The sequence below is a fragment of the Varanus komodoensis genome, unplaced genomic scaffold (genome assembly GCF_004798865.1).
Source record: "Varanus komodoensis strain SLA01 unplaced genomic scaffold, ASM479886v1 scaffold29_1, whole genome shotgun sequence".
Taxonomy (NCBI): Eukaryota; Metazoa; Chordata; class Lepidosauria; order Squamata; family Varanidae; genus Varanus; species Varanus komodoensis.
Genome location: NW_025335759.1, coordinates 7874494 through 7891455, shown reverse-complemented (window position 1 = coordinate 7891455; position 16962 = coordinate 7874494). Strand labels below are relative to the sequence as shown.

The window sequence follows — 16962 nt, the reverse complement described above, 5'->3', positions numbered from 1 at the left end:
CCTAGAGTGGTCTTGTGATTTGCTTCAGTAGTAGGCTGGCTGCTCTGATCAGGGCACTGGAGGTGGCTTTGGGGTTGGAGAGTCCAAAGAACTGCTGTTTGTCAGCTTGGGGTGAGGGCAGAGAGAATGTCTCAGGAAATGCCCCCAGGTGGTTTCAGTGGCAGTGCTACAGCCCGGAGTCCTCTGTGGGGAAAGTCCAGCAGTAGCCCAGCATTCAGTTCCCCCATGGCCAATTAGATGCCCTCCTGAGAAGCCCACAAGCAGAACATGAGTGCCGGAGCAGCTTCTTCCCACTCGCGTTCCCCGGCACTGTTGGTGTTCAGGGCATGCTGCCTCTGATACTGTACATAGTAGAGTTACTAGCCACTATGCTCAGAGCCACTTTTGAAGCCATCTAATCTGGTGGCAGTCAAGACATCTTGTGGTAGCAAATTCTATAATTTCAACTCTGCGCTGTATGAAGAAAAGTTTCCTTTTGCCTATCCTGAATCTCTCCCCATTTAGCTACACTGGAAAATTCAAGACTTCATATTAGAGAAGGAGAAGAAATGATCTACTTTCTCCATACAACAGATAATCCTAGAAACATATATGTTTGACTCCCTTTTTCAAAGAAGTCACAAATGTAGCCCTTCCTCACAGGGGAGTTAACCAGCCCCCTGGTTATTTTGGCGCTTCTCTTCTATACAATAATAAGAAGAAAAGCCATGCTGGATCAGACCAGTGGTCTGTCTATATCAGCACTCGGTTCACGTGGTGGCAAACCAGCTGTTCACAGGATTCCTCAAGAAGTGAGGGGTGCAAGAGGTCACCCTGCCCGTGCTCCTCAGTCAACTGGCTCTCTGATAACAGAGGTAGTCCATCTCCAGCAAGGCTAATAGCCATTGAGAGCAGTCCTTCCTGCTATACTTATTCCAGCTCTTCAGTGTTATTTTTGAGATGCAGGAACCAGGACTGTACCCAGTCTTCCAAGTGTGATTCCACCACTAACTTGTGCAAAGGTGTTGCAAGATCAGCTATTTCATTTTGGACCCCCTTTCCCAGTGATCCCTGGCATGGAATTCATGTTTTTCATAGCTGCTTCATATTGGATTGATCTTTTCATCAAGCTTAAATGCACACAATTTCAGGATTTAGTTTCTGGTCAGTCCCTTCCGCCCGGCTGCATCAGTGTATATGTGAAATTAGGGCTCCCTTGGCACACGGTGCGTCACTTTACACTTCCTTACATTGAGCTGCATTTGCTGTTTTCTTGCCCATTTGCCAGCTGAGAGACATCATTTTGGAGCTCTATGCAATCAGTTTTTTGTTTTTAACAACCAGAATGTTTTGGTGTTGTCAGCAGACTTGGCCCTCGTGGAAGTTTAAAAGCACTGGCCCTTGGGGTGACCCTCTTCTTCAGTTCCTGCATTGAGAAATCTGTCTACTTATTGCGCCTCTCTGATCAGCAGTTTCACGTTTGAGCACTTTAAGGACTCCTGGGTAGATGCCAGAAGATTCATTAATTGAAAAATTTGCCAGTGAGTCTTTTCCTGTGTGGAAGCGCTACTCCACCTAGCATGGCGTTGCATGCATTGAGTGGCAGCGGCCGTCTAGGATTTCAGGCAGGGTCTCAGCAGCCTGCTTTAGCACACTTTTAGCTCCCTTGTTGCTCAACAGTTCTACTTTCTCCCTTGTCAGTTTGCTGCTTCTAATGTATTTAAAGAATCCTTTGTTGCCGGTCTGTTTCTTTTAGTAAGCTGCATCACGTATTGTCAGGATCCGGGCTGCTCTGGTGGACAGAACCAGGACAGTCACCACAGTATTCACAGGATCAGTCTCAGGCCCTGCTGGAGCTGTCAGCCCAGTGACAGGAGCTCTGGGGGAAGAGCAGATCTTAGCGGCTGCCTCAACTGGTGCTCATCCCTGTTGGCTGTAGTGCCTCCATCTTGTCTGCCCCAGATCCTGCCCCACTGTCTGACCTCAGCAGTGCAGGTCTTCCTGCTAGTGTCGTGCAGTTCAGCTCCTGCCTCTCGCCCACCCCTTGCTGCATCCGGACCCTAGTTCTGTGTGCTGCATTACCATGTACCCTGCCCAGTCATCCTTCCTCTGTTGTCTTCCTGTTCTGGGCCCTTGGTTTGTTCATCACCACATCCTTGTTCTACCCTGTGACATACTCCTGGTTCCCGACCCCGGCTTGCTCTGTGCCTTGGGCTTGCCATTAAACCTTGCTTCTGGACTTTGCCCTCTGTTGTGGCTCAAGTTCTGTTGTCCTGGTTCCCATGCCTCTGCCTTATCTCCTGCTGCCCATGTCCTGGCCTTGGACCCTGGCAGTAATGGTCTGTGTTGTGCAGATGTGTGTTTCTGTTCCCTTTTCTTCTCATCATTTGGACAAGACTTCCACTTCCTGAGGAGAAGATGCCCGTCACTGGTTGCTGGCCATGAGGATCGGCCACCTTTCGAGGCAGCATGCCACTGAAGGATCTGATCGGGTGTTCCCTTGCCCTGGGATTTCTGCTCTTGATGGGTTTCAGTTGTTTTCCTGTGTAAATAGTTTTATGTATTATTCTGGTAAGGTTTTAATCTTTTGTAAACCTTCCAGAGAGCTTTGGCTGTTGGACATTCTGGAAATGTAAATAACAATATGAAGAGGAATCTGCTGCTGCTGCTGTTAGGAAACAATTGTGGGAGAAGGACTCTGGGTGCATCTGAGAAACAAAGTGTGGCACCACAAAGCGATCACCATATATCATTCTTCCGGTGGTGAACTGGGTTGGTTCTGGAAGCTGCATTCCAGAGACCACACAGTGTCAGGACAAAGCTGCTTGCTGACAACCCAACTGCTGACACCAACAAACACCATTTTCTCGTCCACCCAGGTTCACATGCTCTGCTTTAAATCATGATTATTTATACAGTGCTTCCAGAACCTTGGTGCTTCCTGCAGCTCAGTCAACCGGGGAATTGACTGGCAGCAGGCAAAAGAAAGTACTTCTTTGCACAATGCCCACATTGATTTATAGAATTTACTTCACAAGTTGTGGTGATGGCTGCTGCCTTAGGCTGCTGTAAAAGGTGATTAAATCAGGATCGTGGAGAAGCAGAGGCGTGTCTGTAGCAATTGGCCGCACTGTGTAAGAAAGCCCACCCTTTCTGAGGCAGGATGCCAGGTGTCAAGTGCTGTGCGGCTCCAGTGGGGAGAGGGCACTGCCACTGTGATGACGGCTTCCAGGAAACATCTGGATTCTAGTGATGCCTGGCTTGCTGTAAATGAGCTGTTGTGGCATGTGCTGCGGCGCGTGGCTTGTTCACTTCCACCTCCCATTAGCACAAGTGGCTACACAAAAGTGGTTAGCTTAGTGTGTCAGCTGAACCTGGGTGCCTTGTTCCCCAACAAGCCAGGATTTGCAAGTCAAGAACAAACCCTGAGCAAATACTTTTTTTCTGCTAATCCGGATTTAGGTCTTGCCTTCAAGATCAGTGGAAGAAAAGATGCAGAGTGGAAAAGAGAGTGTGGTGGCAGAGGAGGGAGGAGCAGATTTGTCGGTTGGGTGGGCAAGTCACACTGCTGCTCGGGGCAGGATCACGCACCTTTCTTTGACATCCAGGGCAGCCTGCGATCGTGGACTGTTCTCGTCCTCCCGTTGCATCCGCAGCTGTTGGGTCTTTATGTTTTGCTAGAGCAAAGCATATTGATGACGCCTGTGGCCAGAGAGATGCAGCAGGGGGTTCGTGTCTCTCCAAAAGCAAGATTTCCGTATTTCTGATAAGCCTCAAAGCATGCAAGGAACAGAGAAACCAGCTAATCCCAAAAAATCCCCACCACACATTAACCTGCATTTCAACAGGAAGCCATGTGGCTTAACAAGGGGAAAGACGCAGACTATGTGCACTTGCAACTCGGCAGAGACAGTAGTAGAAATAGATAGACAGCAGTAGATTCTGGTCTCTTTTCTCTGCCCTTTTTATCTTTTTTTATTTTTATTTTGAGAGAGAGACAGATGGACACAGGGTGGAGGGTGATTTGCACATCTTTGGCTGCCCTGAAGAATCTTTGCTGGGATGTAAAACTTACATTTCCCTGATGTGCTTTACAGTTATAAATCTGTCTGCCAGCTTCTCAAGCAGATTTTCCCCAGACTAGCTGGATGCGGAACAGGTAGCCTTGGAAAAGTACTGTAATTGAATATTCTGGGCACATCTCCACACCTGGCATTGTAGCGCTGTCTTCAGTCCACCTCCGCCCACGTCAATCTGCTCAGGCTGTAGGATCCTCCACAGGACTCTAGTCTGTCCCTCCAGGCAGAGACGCACCATCATAAAATGTAGATGGCTTTGCCAGTTGCCTGGAGGTTCTGAACTTGCAATCTGGTCAAGCCCTACACTGCCGCTTTGATGCTGCCATCTGACGGCTTTTCCTCACCCTCTGCAGTTGCTTCACCTCTGCGAGATAAAAGGCAACAGCTGACATAGGAGTATAGGAACAGGACTAGATGTAAAGGTGTCATCCAGAAGGAGGGCCAGATATGGTGCCTGCTGCAAAATTCTGCTTCCGAAGTAGATCTGTTTCGTTTTGCTTTTAAAGAACATGGGCACAGACAAATGGTCTGATTGACTGTTTAAAGGCCTTTTGATCAAATAAAACAGTTCTGTCCCCCAAATCAGGGAGCAAGCAGGGGCATAGGTGTGCGTATGTATCTATGCATGTGTGTCTTTTTAGAATATGTATATCTCACCTTCCTTCCATCACAGAACCCAAGGTGGTGTGCCTGGGGTTCTCACCCAGGCATTGACTACCCTGACTTAGGTGTACAGCAAGGCAGCTCCATCATGTACCCCGTGGGACCAGCAGAAGGAAGGCATTGCCATTGGAGGCTGCTTCTTCCAAGTTGGCACATGCTGTGACACATACACACTTTGCAGCTGACCACCGTCCAAAATGATTTGCGCTACTCTGAAAATCCATGCAGTGTGAAAGAAGTGATTGCTGGTGTGACAGCCCAGATCACAGCATGGTGTGTTTCTCACTTCCACAGATCATGTTTCCATTGGTGGCCTTGGCGATAGTTTTTATGAGTACCTGGTCAAATCTTGGGTGATGTCAGGCAAGAGGGACATTGAAGCCAAGCTCATGTATAGCAGAGCACTGGAGGTAAGAACAAAGCTGGATTCCTTTGGCAGCTGGGCTTCTTGAGGGGACTATCAGACTAACTGAACAACAGCATGTGACTCGCCAGTTGGGATGCAGAATGTTAAACCCTGTGAGCTGTGGGTGCAAGTCACTCCTTGGCCAAGGAGTTATTGGATAAATTTAGGCCTTTCAGCCTTGGGATGAGGACAAAATGGCTGTGTTTGGATGACACAATAAACAATGGTATATCAGCCTGGGAATGAGTCTTAAGATTTGTGTGCTTTTCTGGTGCAGCATCAAGAAAGGGGCTGGCAGATTTTGCTTCTGTTTTGGATTAGCCGCATCCCTAACTATGCGCGTCATCCTTGAACTGTGGCTAAGCATAACTGATCTGAATAAACAAGCCAGCTTCATAATGTGTGATTTGAACTTGGCTTGTTTGAAATAAACCATTGTTAAAACTAACAGTAGTTTGTTGCACTCAAGCAGCACAGCAAACTGCATTTAATCAAAAATGGAGGTGGCAATTCTGGTAACGCCAGAGAGGAGGAGAGCACATAAGCCCAAGACTTGTTCTAAATGCAAGCACTGATTTTAGAATTTTCTAGGGCGGGGAGGGGAGTGTTCAGTTTAGTTTTGTAGATTTTCAGACTGAGTTGAGGAAAAAGTGAACTGTGAAGGACGTTGTTTGACCACATTGCAAAACACCTCTCCTCCCTTCCTGTTACAGTTTTGCATCAGAGTGAAAAATGCCTACTAGACTTGTTTCTCGTTCTTTCAGTTAGTATAAAAGATGGATGCTTAAACAAAACTATATGCACATTTCAAAAGGAAAGGCAGTGTGCCTGCCACACAAGGAGGAAGGCAAAAACAAGGCAGAAACAAAAGCAACACAAAAAGAACCCCTTGACTGCAGATCCATTGTCTGGGCTGCTGAACTAAACATCTTTCATGCAAGTTTCAAAGTGGGAAGCTGCCTTGCTCTGAATCAGGTCACTGTCATCCTAGCTCAGTACAGCCAACACTGTTTGGCAGCCGCTCTGCAGGGATCCTTTCCCAGCCTTGCCCGGAAATGCTGAGAGTTGAGCCTGGGCCCTCCACAAGCAAAGTGGGGGCTCCGTCACTGAGTGGGATCCCTTTCCAGACAGATTTGCAGAGGAAAAGAACATGCCAGGTCTACTCTCAATTTTTTCACCTGTTTCTGCTTGACATTTCCATCCTTTCTGTTAAATGGAATTATAATGATTTGATTTACCAAGATTGGGTGACAGGAAGGGAAGGGATATATGGACTGGAAAGGAACTGAAGCAGTGCAGACTTTATAAACTATTTTGGTTGGAGGAGGTTTCAGTTTGATATTGTATTTTCATGTGCCTTGGGGTTGGTTTGTTTTTTTTTTATTGATCAACAGATAACTGAAATGTTTGGAACACATCATGGGAGGTAACAGACTCGCCTTCGGTGGGGGTTTTGAAAAAGATGCTGTGAGAGTGAATTTCCCGCATTGGCAGGGAGCTGAACGATATCAGCCTTTCCAACCTGACACCCTCCAGATGAGTGGGAATACAACTCCCGGCATGGCTGCACTGCCTGGGGATGCTGGGAGATGCAGTCAAACTCCTCTGGAGGGTGCCAGGCCAGGGAAGACTGGGTAAAACAGAATTCGGCATTGCTTGAAACACTGACTCTGCGATGTTACATGACAGCACTGGCGCTGTTCAATAGTCTTGTCTGCCTACCTTTGCAAGCCGCTCACATGTCTTTGCTTCTCCATGTTGCTACCTTTAGGCCATAGAAAAACACCTTGTGAAAAAATCGGCCAGTGGACTGACTTACATTGCAGAGTGGCGAGGAGGCGTTTTGGACCACAAAATGGGCCACCTGGCCTGCTTCTCCGGGGGCATGATAGCCCTTGGAGCTGAGCATGGGGCGGAGGAAGAGCAGAAGCAGCACTATATGGACCTGGCTGCAGAAATCACCTACACCTGCCATGAGTCGTACGCCCGCTCCGGTGAGCACAGGGGCTGTGCCAGAGTGCCCAGCGCCCCCTCCTTTAAGGCAGTTCAGGCAGCTTTCCCCACCAGCTGCTTAAGAAAGGTGTTCCCATTCATCCACCGCAACTCCGTGTGTGCTGAAAGTCTGCCTCCAGCCCCAGCCCTAAGTTACACTGCCCTTTTCATGAATGTGCATGTCTTGTAGCCCTGTCCGCGGGTGCTCTAGATAAATAAGCAGGATGGGCAAGTTCCTGCCCCAAGGAGCTTCTGTTTGAAATTGTGCTGACCAGGGATATGGAGAAGGACAGGATGGATGCACTGACATCTGCTTTGGGTTCATTTCATCTGGGGATGATGATATAAGGGGTGAAACGCTTAGTCTCATGAGGGCCGGTTTGACAGGTAGCCTTTTTGCAGGTGTTGCCAAGGAGTTCTGCTTCCTAGCAACACATAAAAACATGAGAAAAAATCACTAAAGAGTGCAAGAGGTCCCTTGGCAGCTGAGTTGGGAGTCAAAAAGCCAGCATTGTAGGCAGGGATGTAAAGGAAAGCAGGACCCCTAAAAGTCAGCAGTGAGAAGGGATGAGAAGTCTATAAATAAAGACATCACTGTGGAGCTGGATACTTGCTGAAGGGCGGGCTGATCAATACTGGGCCTTGCATTGTTTGGACATGGCATTGGGCACCCCGGTGGCCAAGAGGACTCCCAGGAGCTGCCTCAGGGAGTGGTCCAGTACAGTGCAGTACTCCATCCTGCTCCTTTTAGACCATGCGAGCTCATTGGCCAGGGCTTAGTGCCCATCTGAAGCTGCTGTAGGGCACACCGCACCTGGCTGCATCCAAGGACACAACACTTGTACGATGCTTTCCATTTTCATGTTGTTGACTGTATTTTCGGTGATACTTTTCCTCGACCAGGAAAACTGGTTTCCTTTCCCCAGAGAGGTCCGCCTGGTGCCATCATTATTTGCTTTTCGGCACCAGGCAAAGACCTTTTTATTTAAAAGTTATTTTAACTGTTAATTTATTATTATTGTATTTATAGATTTTAATATATATAGCCAAGATGGTACCAGTTTTTAAATTATTGATTGTATTTTTATGTTTATTTATGGATATTGTGAGCCGCCCCGAGGCTTTGTTGCAATGGGGCGGCATAGAAATGTTTTAAATAAATAAATAAAACCAAATGAAAAGGGCTGCCAGGAAAGCTCCCCCTCTCCCCCCCCCCCAGCTACATGTGTTTAAATCTGCGCACACCAACCGCAGGTGATAGTCAGCTTGGCTTAGGAGTTGGTTGGGTTTTTTTGCTCCACTCAAAGACACTTAGAGCATGCCCAGAACTCTCTGTGATGGGGAGCAGCTTGTGGTGGGTACTCATCATGGCAGAAACAGACTTCGCATGAATTGTGCACGCTTAGACGACTACCTGGTCTGCTTGGGTAGTCAAGCCAGCCCTGGAGGCAGAGGGAACGCCATGCCTCTGCCTTGCAGAATTCAGTCCTTGCTTGGCTCAGGTTCTGAGTAGAAACCGTGGAGAGGCAGCAAATGTACACGTTCCTGTTCAGAGTCTTCTTGCCCCCGTCTTCAGCAAGGGAGGCACCTTGTTTTATACAGCAAATGGAGTTACTGTTGACACGCGTTGCTGTTGCTCATAGTACCCATGATGCTTGTGTGTCAGAGGGCAGCCAGGAGGTGGGTAGTGGAACTGGGAGTCAGAGCTGAAGAAGGCACCAAAACGTGCCACAACCAGGAGCACTGTTGTTGGCCAGGCAATCTCCCAGCCCAACAGGAAATGGTTTTATGGTCCAGGAGTTCTCAACGGACCACAAAGGGAGGTGCGGTGAGTTCAGTGCCTGAAAACCCTTCCCTCCCCATTCAGATGCCCCCTGTGATGGGCCTGGTGGCTCAGCATATGGCGCACCTGCAGAATGGACGGTACATTCCCAGTTTTAGCCACATCAGCCCCCAGCAATGCTAAGGACATGGGTCTTGAAAGCTCTGCTTGGGCCAGGCCTCCCAGGCAGTACATGAATGCCTGTTGAAAACTCCGGTTAGTTTGCACTTCCTGCCGATAAAGGCAGCAGCACAATATGAGTGTACGTGCAGCCACATTTGTCATCTCAGGCGTGGAGCTTCCCTTAGTAACAGCCCGTTCATAGACTGTCTGCGATACTGGCTGACTCCACAGGGTCAGGTTAGAGAAGGCAAAATCTGCTGGCGGCATTGACGTGTCCCACTGTGTGGACTCGTGAAGCGTGCTGTTGTCTCAAGTTAACGACTTTGGAGGTACTGAAATATTTAGCAGCTCCTGGAGTGTGGGGAGCTTTGTATCTCGGCCCTCCAGGCCTTTTCCCCCAGCAGCAGCAATGGAAAGCTATTGAGCATTGGCCCAGAACACAAACACGCAAGCCAGGATGACTGGCACCACCGGGACCGGTGTTGTCCTTTGGCCACAGCACAGGTGAAAAGAGCCTCGAGACAGTTGCTGCAGAAGTGGCTGTTAGATCCGGGGGCTTGTCTTCCTGGGCTCTTTGTCTGCTGCCTTCCCAGCGCATTCAGCTGGGCCTATTAGCCACGGGTAGATCAGAGAGAACCCTTCCTAAAACAAGCCCAGCAGTGACAAAGGCATTGCCAGTACCTGTTGCACGTGCGGTTTCCTTGAGGCTAAGGACTGCTGTCAGCCTCGCCCTCACTACCACGAAGCTTGGGGCACTCCTCCCATTTCACTCTAAAGGCTTCCTGTGGGTTCGGAAACAGTCCCCAGCAAACTCTGATGAGCATACTTGCTTCTTTAGGATTCCCACCATTACCACACGTATACAGCTTAATAAATGCTTCAGCTTCTTGGTATGCAACAAGCATCAAAGCTCCAGCTTCCTCTGAATTTCTAACGTCTGCTCTGTTCCTTTACTAGATACCAAGCTGGGGCCAGAAGCCTTTCGCTTTGATTCTGGCAGTGAAGCCTTAGCCACCCGACTCAGTGATCGCTATTACATTCTGCGCCCCGAGGTGGTTGAAAGCTACTTGTACATGTGGAGGTTGACGCATGATCCCAAGTACCGGCAGTGGGGCTGGGAAGCTGTGCAGGTACGGTCAGAGACATGACGATAAACCAGGTCTCTTAAAAAGACAGGAGGACAGCAAGAAGGAGAATGCTGGAACGCAAACATTTTGGCAGCAGTGTTGCCAAGATGCTCTGCAGCAGCAGAGGAACAAATGGCCGGCACAGAGGCAGCTGCAGCAGGAAGCTAGGCTGAGTTCATTTCCAAATCACAGCCCCGTGGGGTAGAGGAATGGAACAGGTAGCGTGCAGTCGCCCTGGCAGGACCAGGGGGCAGCCGAGCTCTGAGCAACACAAGGGGTGCTTTTGTTGCAGAAAGCCTGCCAGTAGCAGGAAGGCACTAATTCTTACTCAGATAGCAAGCAAAGCTTCCATTTTGCCAGCACAGGTAGAGGCTTCTGGCTCTTCTGCTCTGTCCTGCTTCTTCCCCTACGAGCAGGCCTGCAAAGGCAGCAGAGCCCCCATGCTCCAGCTTGCTTTGGGCTGAACTGCTGCCCTCTGTGATTAGGTCAGCTTCTTGCCCCAGTAACACAGTGGTTAGGACCTGCCGCTCATTTGCTGACAGGAATATGAAAACTGTTTCTCTGCTTGTTTAGTGCCCTGCACTTTGGCATTTGCCTAGCCCTGGATATTCCAATTAGTTGAAGAATCTGAAAACTGAACATGTTTATAATTGTCTGCTAGAATGGTTTTCTGGAAGTATACTAGTGCGGGGTGGGAATATAGTACAGGCATAGCCCAGGTAATCCTGATGGGCTGGAGTGGGGCATTTGTAAATTCCTCCTATAAAAATGAAAAACTTATTTTAGCAGCAAATGGTTAGACCACTCCCAGGCCTACCTAGAAAGCTGGAAGTGATTAGTTGAAAATTCTGAAATCAGGACATCTGCAAGCCGCTCTGTACATTTCTTGCATCCCAAAATGCTTTCAGTACTTCTAGAAAGATGAGATTCTGTACACATGTAGTTCAAGACACACAGCTTTCTAGAAAAACCTGCAACTGCAGCATGAAGGTTTGGATTTAGATGTAGTCATGCCTAGAATAGACCCATTGAAATCAATGGGACTTGAGTTAGTCACACTGATTTCACTGGGCAGGATTCAGTAGGATTAAATCTTGAACCAAGTTAAAGGGTAACAGAGGCCTCCATTTCAGCACAGAACAGGCCTAGCAAATGGGCAGGAAGGGTGTGTATGGGGAATTTGGGGCTGTGAAGAGTTCTGCTGCTTTCACACAGGATGAGTAGCAGCAACCACAAGTGGCTATAGCGTAGGATGTGTTTTGGCGTGATCAGTGGCACGAATCAAAGCTGCAGACAGGGCAAGCCATCCTCAGGAAGGGGTTGCCTCTAAGTATCTGCTGACTGTTTCTCAGCCACCCCCACCCTTGGATAGCCAAAACCAAGCCTCTGTGCATCTGGCAAGGGTGGAGGGCGTCTGCACAGCAAGGGCATGACAGTCCCGCTGGCTGGTCCCCCGTCACCTCACCTTTTAGAAGTGGCGCAGTGAGAAACACTTACAGTGCAGTGATTTTTTTGACTTGTAGTGGAGGGAGTGAGAATCCCAAACTCACGTTTTGGAGCCAGATGTGAAATGAAGCAGATTTATACAATGCGATTAAAGCACATATTTTATTTATTAAGTTTGGCTTGGCTTGCATTCCTAATTGCTGAATTTGGAATGTTTAAAATCTAATTAATGCTGTTGTGGACTCGGTGACACACGTGGGCCTGGGCTCTCGCAAGCCCTGCTCACCGCAGGGGAAGAAGCACGTGCCCCCCCAGGGACTGGACCACGTGGCTCCAAGCATTTCCTTCCCTGCACTGCTGCCCTTAACAGCGACCCCAGGACTAGTCTGGTTTACGTGGCAGCTCCTTCGCCTTGCCTCATGATGGAGCTGCCCCTCATAGCAAGGAGAAAGGCCACCCTAGTCCAACTCCTGGTTTCCCCCAGCGACTGACCAAGTGGCCGAAGAAAGCTGCCGTCTCACATACCGTTGGCCCTGTTGCCTGTCAGGCTTCAGACAGTATCAATAATACAGCATTTTGGGAAGGGGCTTTTGTGGTCAATGCTTGCCTGTTATTTTGATGTCCTACCTTCTTTCCATGCAAGGGAATGTGATTTTCCTTCTCATAACAACCCTGTGAGCTAGGTTAGTCTGAGAAAGTGGCTGAACCAAAGTCACCCAGGGAGTGGCATAGCCTTGTGGGGACTAGAACCTTGGCCTCCTGAGTCCTCATCCAGTACTCTAACCACTGTGCCCAAGTGCCTTCTGGCCCTCTGTGAGCTGCTGCGGAAGACTGGGTGTAACGAAGTCTCAGCTGTCTTGAGTGTCCAGCTCCCCCCAAATAATCAAAGGTAGCCTATTTTCTCAGACCTCTGGATAAGCAGCAAAAGCTCATCAGTGGGAACACCCCCTTGATAAAATTGGAACCACACTTGTATACCTGGTTGGGTAAAACACAACCGATTCTGCTAAATGAGTTTCTTGTTTGCTATTCTGCCATTAGTGGAAGAAACGTGATATTCTAACCCACAACTCTCTGCCCAAACAGGCACTTGAGAAATACTGCCGAGTAGAAGCTGGTTTTTCTGGGATCCGTGATGTTTATACCACCAGTCCAAGTCACGACAACATGCAACAGAGTTTTTTCCTGGCAGAGACTTTAAAGTAAGTCCTGAGGATTTTTTGGTGTCTCTGAATAGAAGGAAGCTTAGGGTGGAGTCTGCTGCAGTGCGCAGCCCGCAGACTGGGCACCACCACCCAGCCGCTTCTCAGCCGGCTGTTGGCTCTTTCGGGCCCACAAGTCACTCCTCTCCAGCACACGCAAAGGGGGAATCGGTTGAGCTGTGTGGCTGCTTTCTGCAGTGTTGCCTAGCCGATTCCCCCACCTCTTCCCTGAGCATGGGCTGGTCTGCCCCTCATGCTCGAGCAGTCCCCACTGGAGCTGGTAGGCACGTCATGAGTGGAGCTGGCCGGAGCCGGGGGTCAGACTAGATGGCCAGGAGGCCCCTTCTGACTGTTTCTGTGAAAGGGAGGGTGCCTGGCCAGCTCCTTGTCATCTCTGCCGCCCTTCAAGGCGTGAGCCATTTGTGCAGCAGGGACTGCTTGACAGCTGTGGCAAGCTGTGATCGCAGCTGTCAGAGCAAGGAGCCTCATTCTTCTCCACAGCTCCTCCTGGGCATCACCTGGTGGGCTGAGGGGGAAGAAAATGACGTAAGGGAGGAGAGCTGCTGCGCTGAGCCTGATCATTCTGGGGGCAAGTCCACACAAAAGCCTGTGTGTGTAAGAAATTGCGTGGTGTGACTTGTTGGGACGGGGGAACCCAGACTATGAATAGTGATGAATGAAGTGTCTTTTTTGGGGGGGGGGGGGCGGTCTGCCATTACATCACGACAGGTGTCCAAACAGTTCCTGGTTTCCCTTGAATGCAGTTTGAAAATATCATCTTCAAACGGATGCTCCATCAGATAGGACTGAACACTACACAGCTTGACAGTCTCATCTGGGCATGCCTTTTTCTCTTTTTCTTGGCTCCAGGTACCTCTATCTTCTGTTCTCTGAAGATGATGTGCTGTCTTTTGAGGACTGGGTGTTCAACACCGAAGCCCACCCTTTGCCTGTGAACCATACGGACGTTCTCCTAAAGACGACCACGCAATAGGGGTGCCTGCTTCGGCAGCGGGATGTGGAAGGTTCCTTGCTTTCTCCCCCTTCTCTCTCCTTTCCAATAAAGGGATGTGTGTGTTCCCAGAAGGGTATTTTGGGGGCATTCATCCAATTCTGGACAGTATCTGGGAATATAAAAACTGTGAAACAAGCACCTTCGTGGGGTTTTTTTTCCTCTGTGAGGAAACTTTATAAGCCTGGTAATGACATGTTGATTATGGGTCATAATGCACACAAAATCATGGACATTCCTTTCTACGGAGAATTTCTATGGAACCCATTGACTTAGTTTTCATGTGGCCAAAGGAACAGGAGTTTGCCATAAAACTGATGTGGGTTTGTGCCACTCTTCTTGTCTCCCACCTCCCATCCTGCGCTCTCCTTTTTATATACAATTGATTTTTATCACCTTTCTAATTTACACTTTTTTCAAAATAACATGCATCTAAATGGTCTCGATGCCATGATTGACCAGAAAGTGTCTGCAAAATTCTGAATCCCAAACATTTCTCTCCCACTCCCTCTTTCCTCTATATGCTGTTAAAATGTTTCCTGCATCATGTGGGGTTTGTTTGGGGGGAGGTTTGTTTTTTTGTTTTTGTTTTTGCTTTTTTTTCTTTCTAATGTTTGGCGTTTTCCTGCTTTGGGTTTTGTTTGGTTTTTATTTTCATTTGAAGCTAAATATTACAAGGCACTTGTAATGATTTCATTTCTGTAACAATCAGAGAAGTGAAAATAGAATAAAAATTCCTGTCAGATCAGGTGTGGCTGGAAGGCTCAGATCTCTCTTACTGCCACGGAAGATGAAATGCAGGAGAAAGCTGGCCGGCTGAAGCAGGAACCTCAGCAGATCCTTCAGTGCTCTGGACTGGGGAGCAGATGGAAGTATCTCTGCTGCTCTAGAAAGAGCAGACAGACCCCGATGGCAGAAGAAAGGGATGGGACAACTGGATGGAGACCACCAGGTGGGGAGCTTCAGCAGCTTCTTGTGAACTGGGAGTGCAGCTTACACCAGGAGTGGTCAGCTTGTTGGACTTCAGCTGCCATCAGCCCTAGAAAGCATGGTGAATAGTCAAGGATGATGAGATTTATAGTCTGTCGGTATCTGCAAGGCACCAGATTGGGGAAGTCTGCGTTAGGTGGTGGCTGTTGATAATAGTGCTCTTGTCGTTGCATTTCTTTTTAATTATTAAATTTATTTCTTGCTTCCTTCCACAAAAAGCAGACTTGAAGCAACCTCCATGCACAATATAGAGATGCATAATTAATATAACAGAAGAAAAATCCAGTCATTATAAACACAACAATACAAATCAAAATGAAAACCCTAAATGCATGATCTGAAACCATAAATACATGATGAATATGAAAAGTGTTCATCCGTGATGCACAAAATTTCCCGCTATCATTTCATATCCTAGAATGAACACTGCAATAGCGGCCCACAACAGACAGACCATAGACTAGCATCCAAATGGCTGGGGAAAGCTACATTTTTGCCTGGCTATAGGTATACATGGGATAGAACATAGGTAAGGAGTCTGTTGTTCTCCAAATACTGGACTACCAATCTTATCCCTGACCCCTAGCAATCTGGATTAGGGATGATGGAAGTTGGAATCTACCAATGCCCAGCAGGCCAAGGTTCCTTCTTCCTGGTTCTGTGTGTTCAGTGCTTCCATTCCAGATGCACTTTAAAGGTAGAATTATTGTCCCGTTCTCTCACCCCCTCTCTATGCTACATGGAGCATTCTAAACATAATTTGCATTGGAAGCGTTTCTCCCCTCTTGTCACATTTGGTGGGTTCCTTTCTTCACAGACACAAATGAAAGAAAGGGGGAATAAAAAAACACATCACGCAAACTGTAAAAGACAAAAGGTTTCAGTTTGAATTCACACCTCTTGAAGTTTCAGAAGGAAATACGACTTGTCAGATGGGGACTTTAATTTCATCTTGGGGATAAGGAGACTGACAAATAATCTTCTCCTAGATGGATAGTTGTTAGTAAGTAAAAGCTTTGGGAATGAGTCATCCCATTGAGAGGTTTTGATAGCAGGAAAATAAGCTTAGCCCAAAGTAATTTTACAGTGGATTAAAATATGCTTGTGGAATCAAAAGCTTTGTTTTGACATGAATTGAAGAGTGTCATTCCAGCTCTGTAGTTTTACTTCATTTATAATTTTGATTGATTTTTGAAGTGTGATATGACAACATAATCTGCAGAAAATAAAAGAAAATTGCCTGCCCCACCCTAATCCAAATTGCACACAAAATTCGCATAAACATGAAAGCAAAAAGGAAATGAAACAGAAGACACAGAAGGGTTTGCGTATGGGGAGGTTCAGGAGGTTTCTTATTATATCTGTTTGGAGCCCCAGCTGATTTTATTTTCTACATATTGTATTTTTAATTCATAAAAACAAGTGGCTACCCGACTGTGCTAAGTACTATAGTGTTCTGATTATTAAAGCAAGACAATATGATTGCATGTAACCCACATGATAAAAACCCCACTAGTATCCCACTAATTATACACCACCATAACCCTTATGGGAAAGATTTGTTGTTTCCCTTATGCCAGCGGTCTCCAACCTGGTGTTCTCCAGATGAGCTATGTCTGTCTTACCACTGTCTATGCTGCTTTGGGAAATAATGGGAATTGTAGTTCAAAATATCTGGAGGGTACTTGGTTGCAGAAACCTATTTGTAAGCATTGCTTTCCTTTAATACATTATATATACACGCATTATCATTTTAATTAGTTCATTTATGTGTATAGTAAAACTATGGCATTTGCTACCACAATGGCCACCAATTTGCATGACTTTAAATGGGAGGTAGACACATTAATGGAGGAGAAGGCTCTCAGTGGCCATGTCTCCTGGTGGCTTTATGCTTTCTCCAGGATTCAGAGCAGTAGGCCTACATACAACAATTTCTGTGGAACATGCATGGGATAGTACTCCTGTATGCAGACCTTGCTGCAGGGCTTCCCACGGGGAGCTGGTTGGCCAACATGTATACAGAAGGCCAAACTAGGTGAGCCTGAGCTCTGATGCTGTATGGCTGGAGCCTTGGGAGAGGCAGACTCCCGTTTAAATCTGCAGTTGTATGGGACAATT

The 16962-nt window shown here is 47.6% G+C and overlaps 1 protein-coding gene across 1 annotated transcript in view; it reads left to right on the top strand.

Annotated features, from left to right (window-relative positions):
* MAN1C1 (mannosidase alpha class 1C member 1) overlaps window positions 1-15957 on the top strand; it is a 128076-nt gene extending 112119 nt beyond the window's left edge. Inside the window, exons 9-13 of the mRNA XM_044434731.1 lie at window positions 5016-5131; window positions 6899-7121; window positions 10022-10194; window positions 12724-12839; window positions 13710-15957. Of these exons, the coding sequence (XP_044290666.1) occupies window positions 5016-5131; window positions 6899-7121; window positions 10022-10194; window positions 12724-12839; window positions 13710-13833 (752 nt within the window). The 3' untranslated portion in view covers window positions 13834-15957. The remainder of the gene's footprint in view (window positions 1-5015; window positions 5132-6898; window positions 7122-10021; window positions 10195-12723; window positions 12840-13709) is intronic.
* The last annotated feature ends 1005 nt before the right edge of the window (window positions 15958-16962 follow it).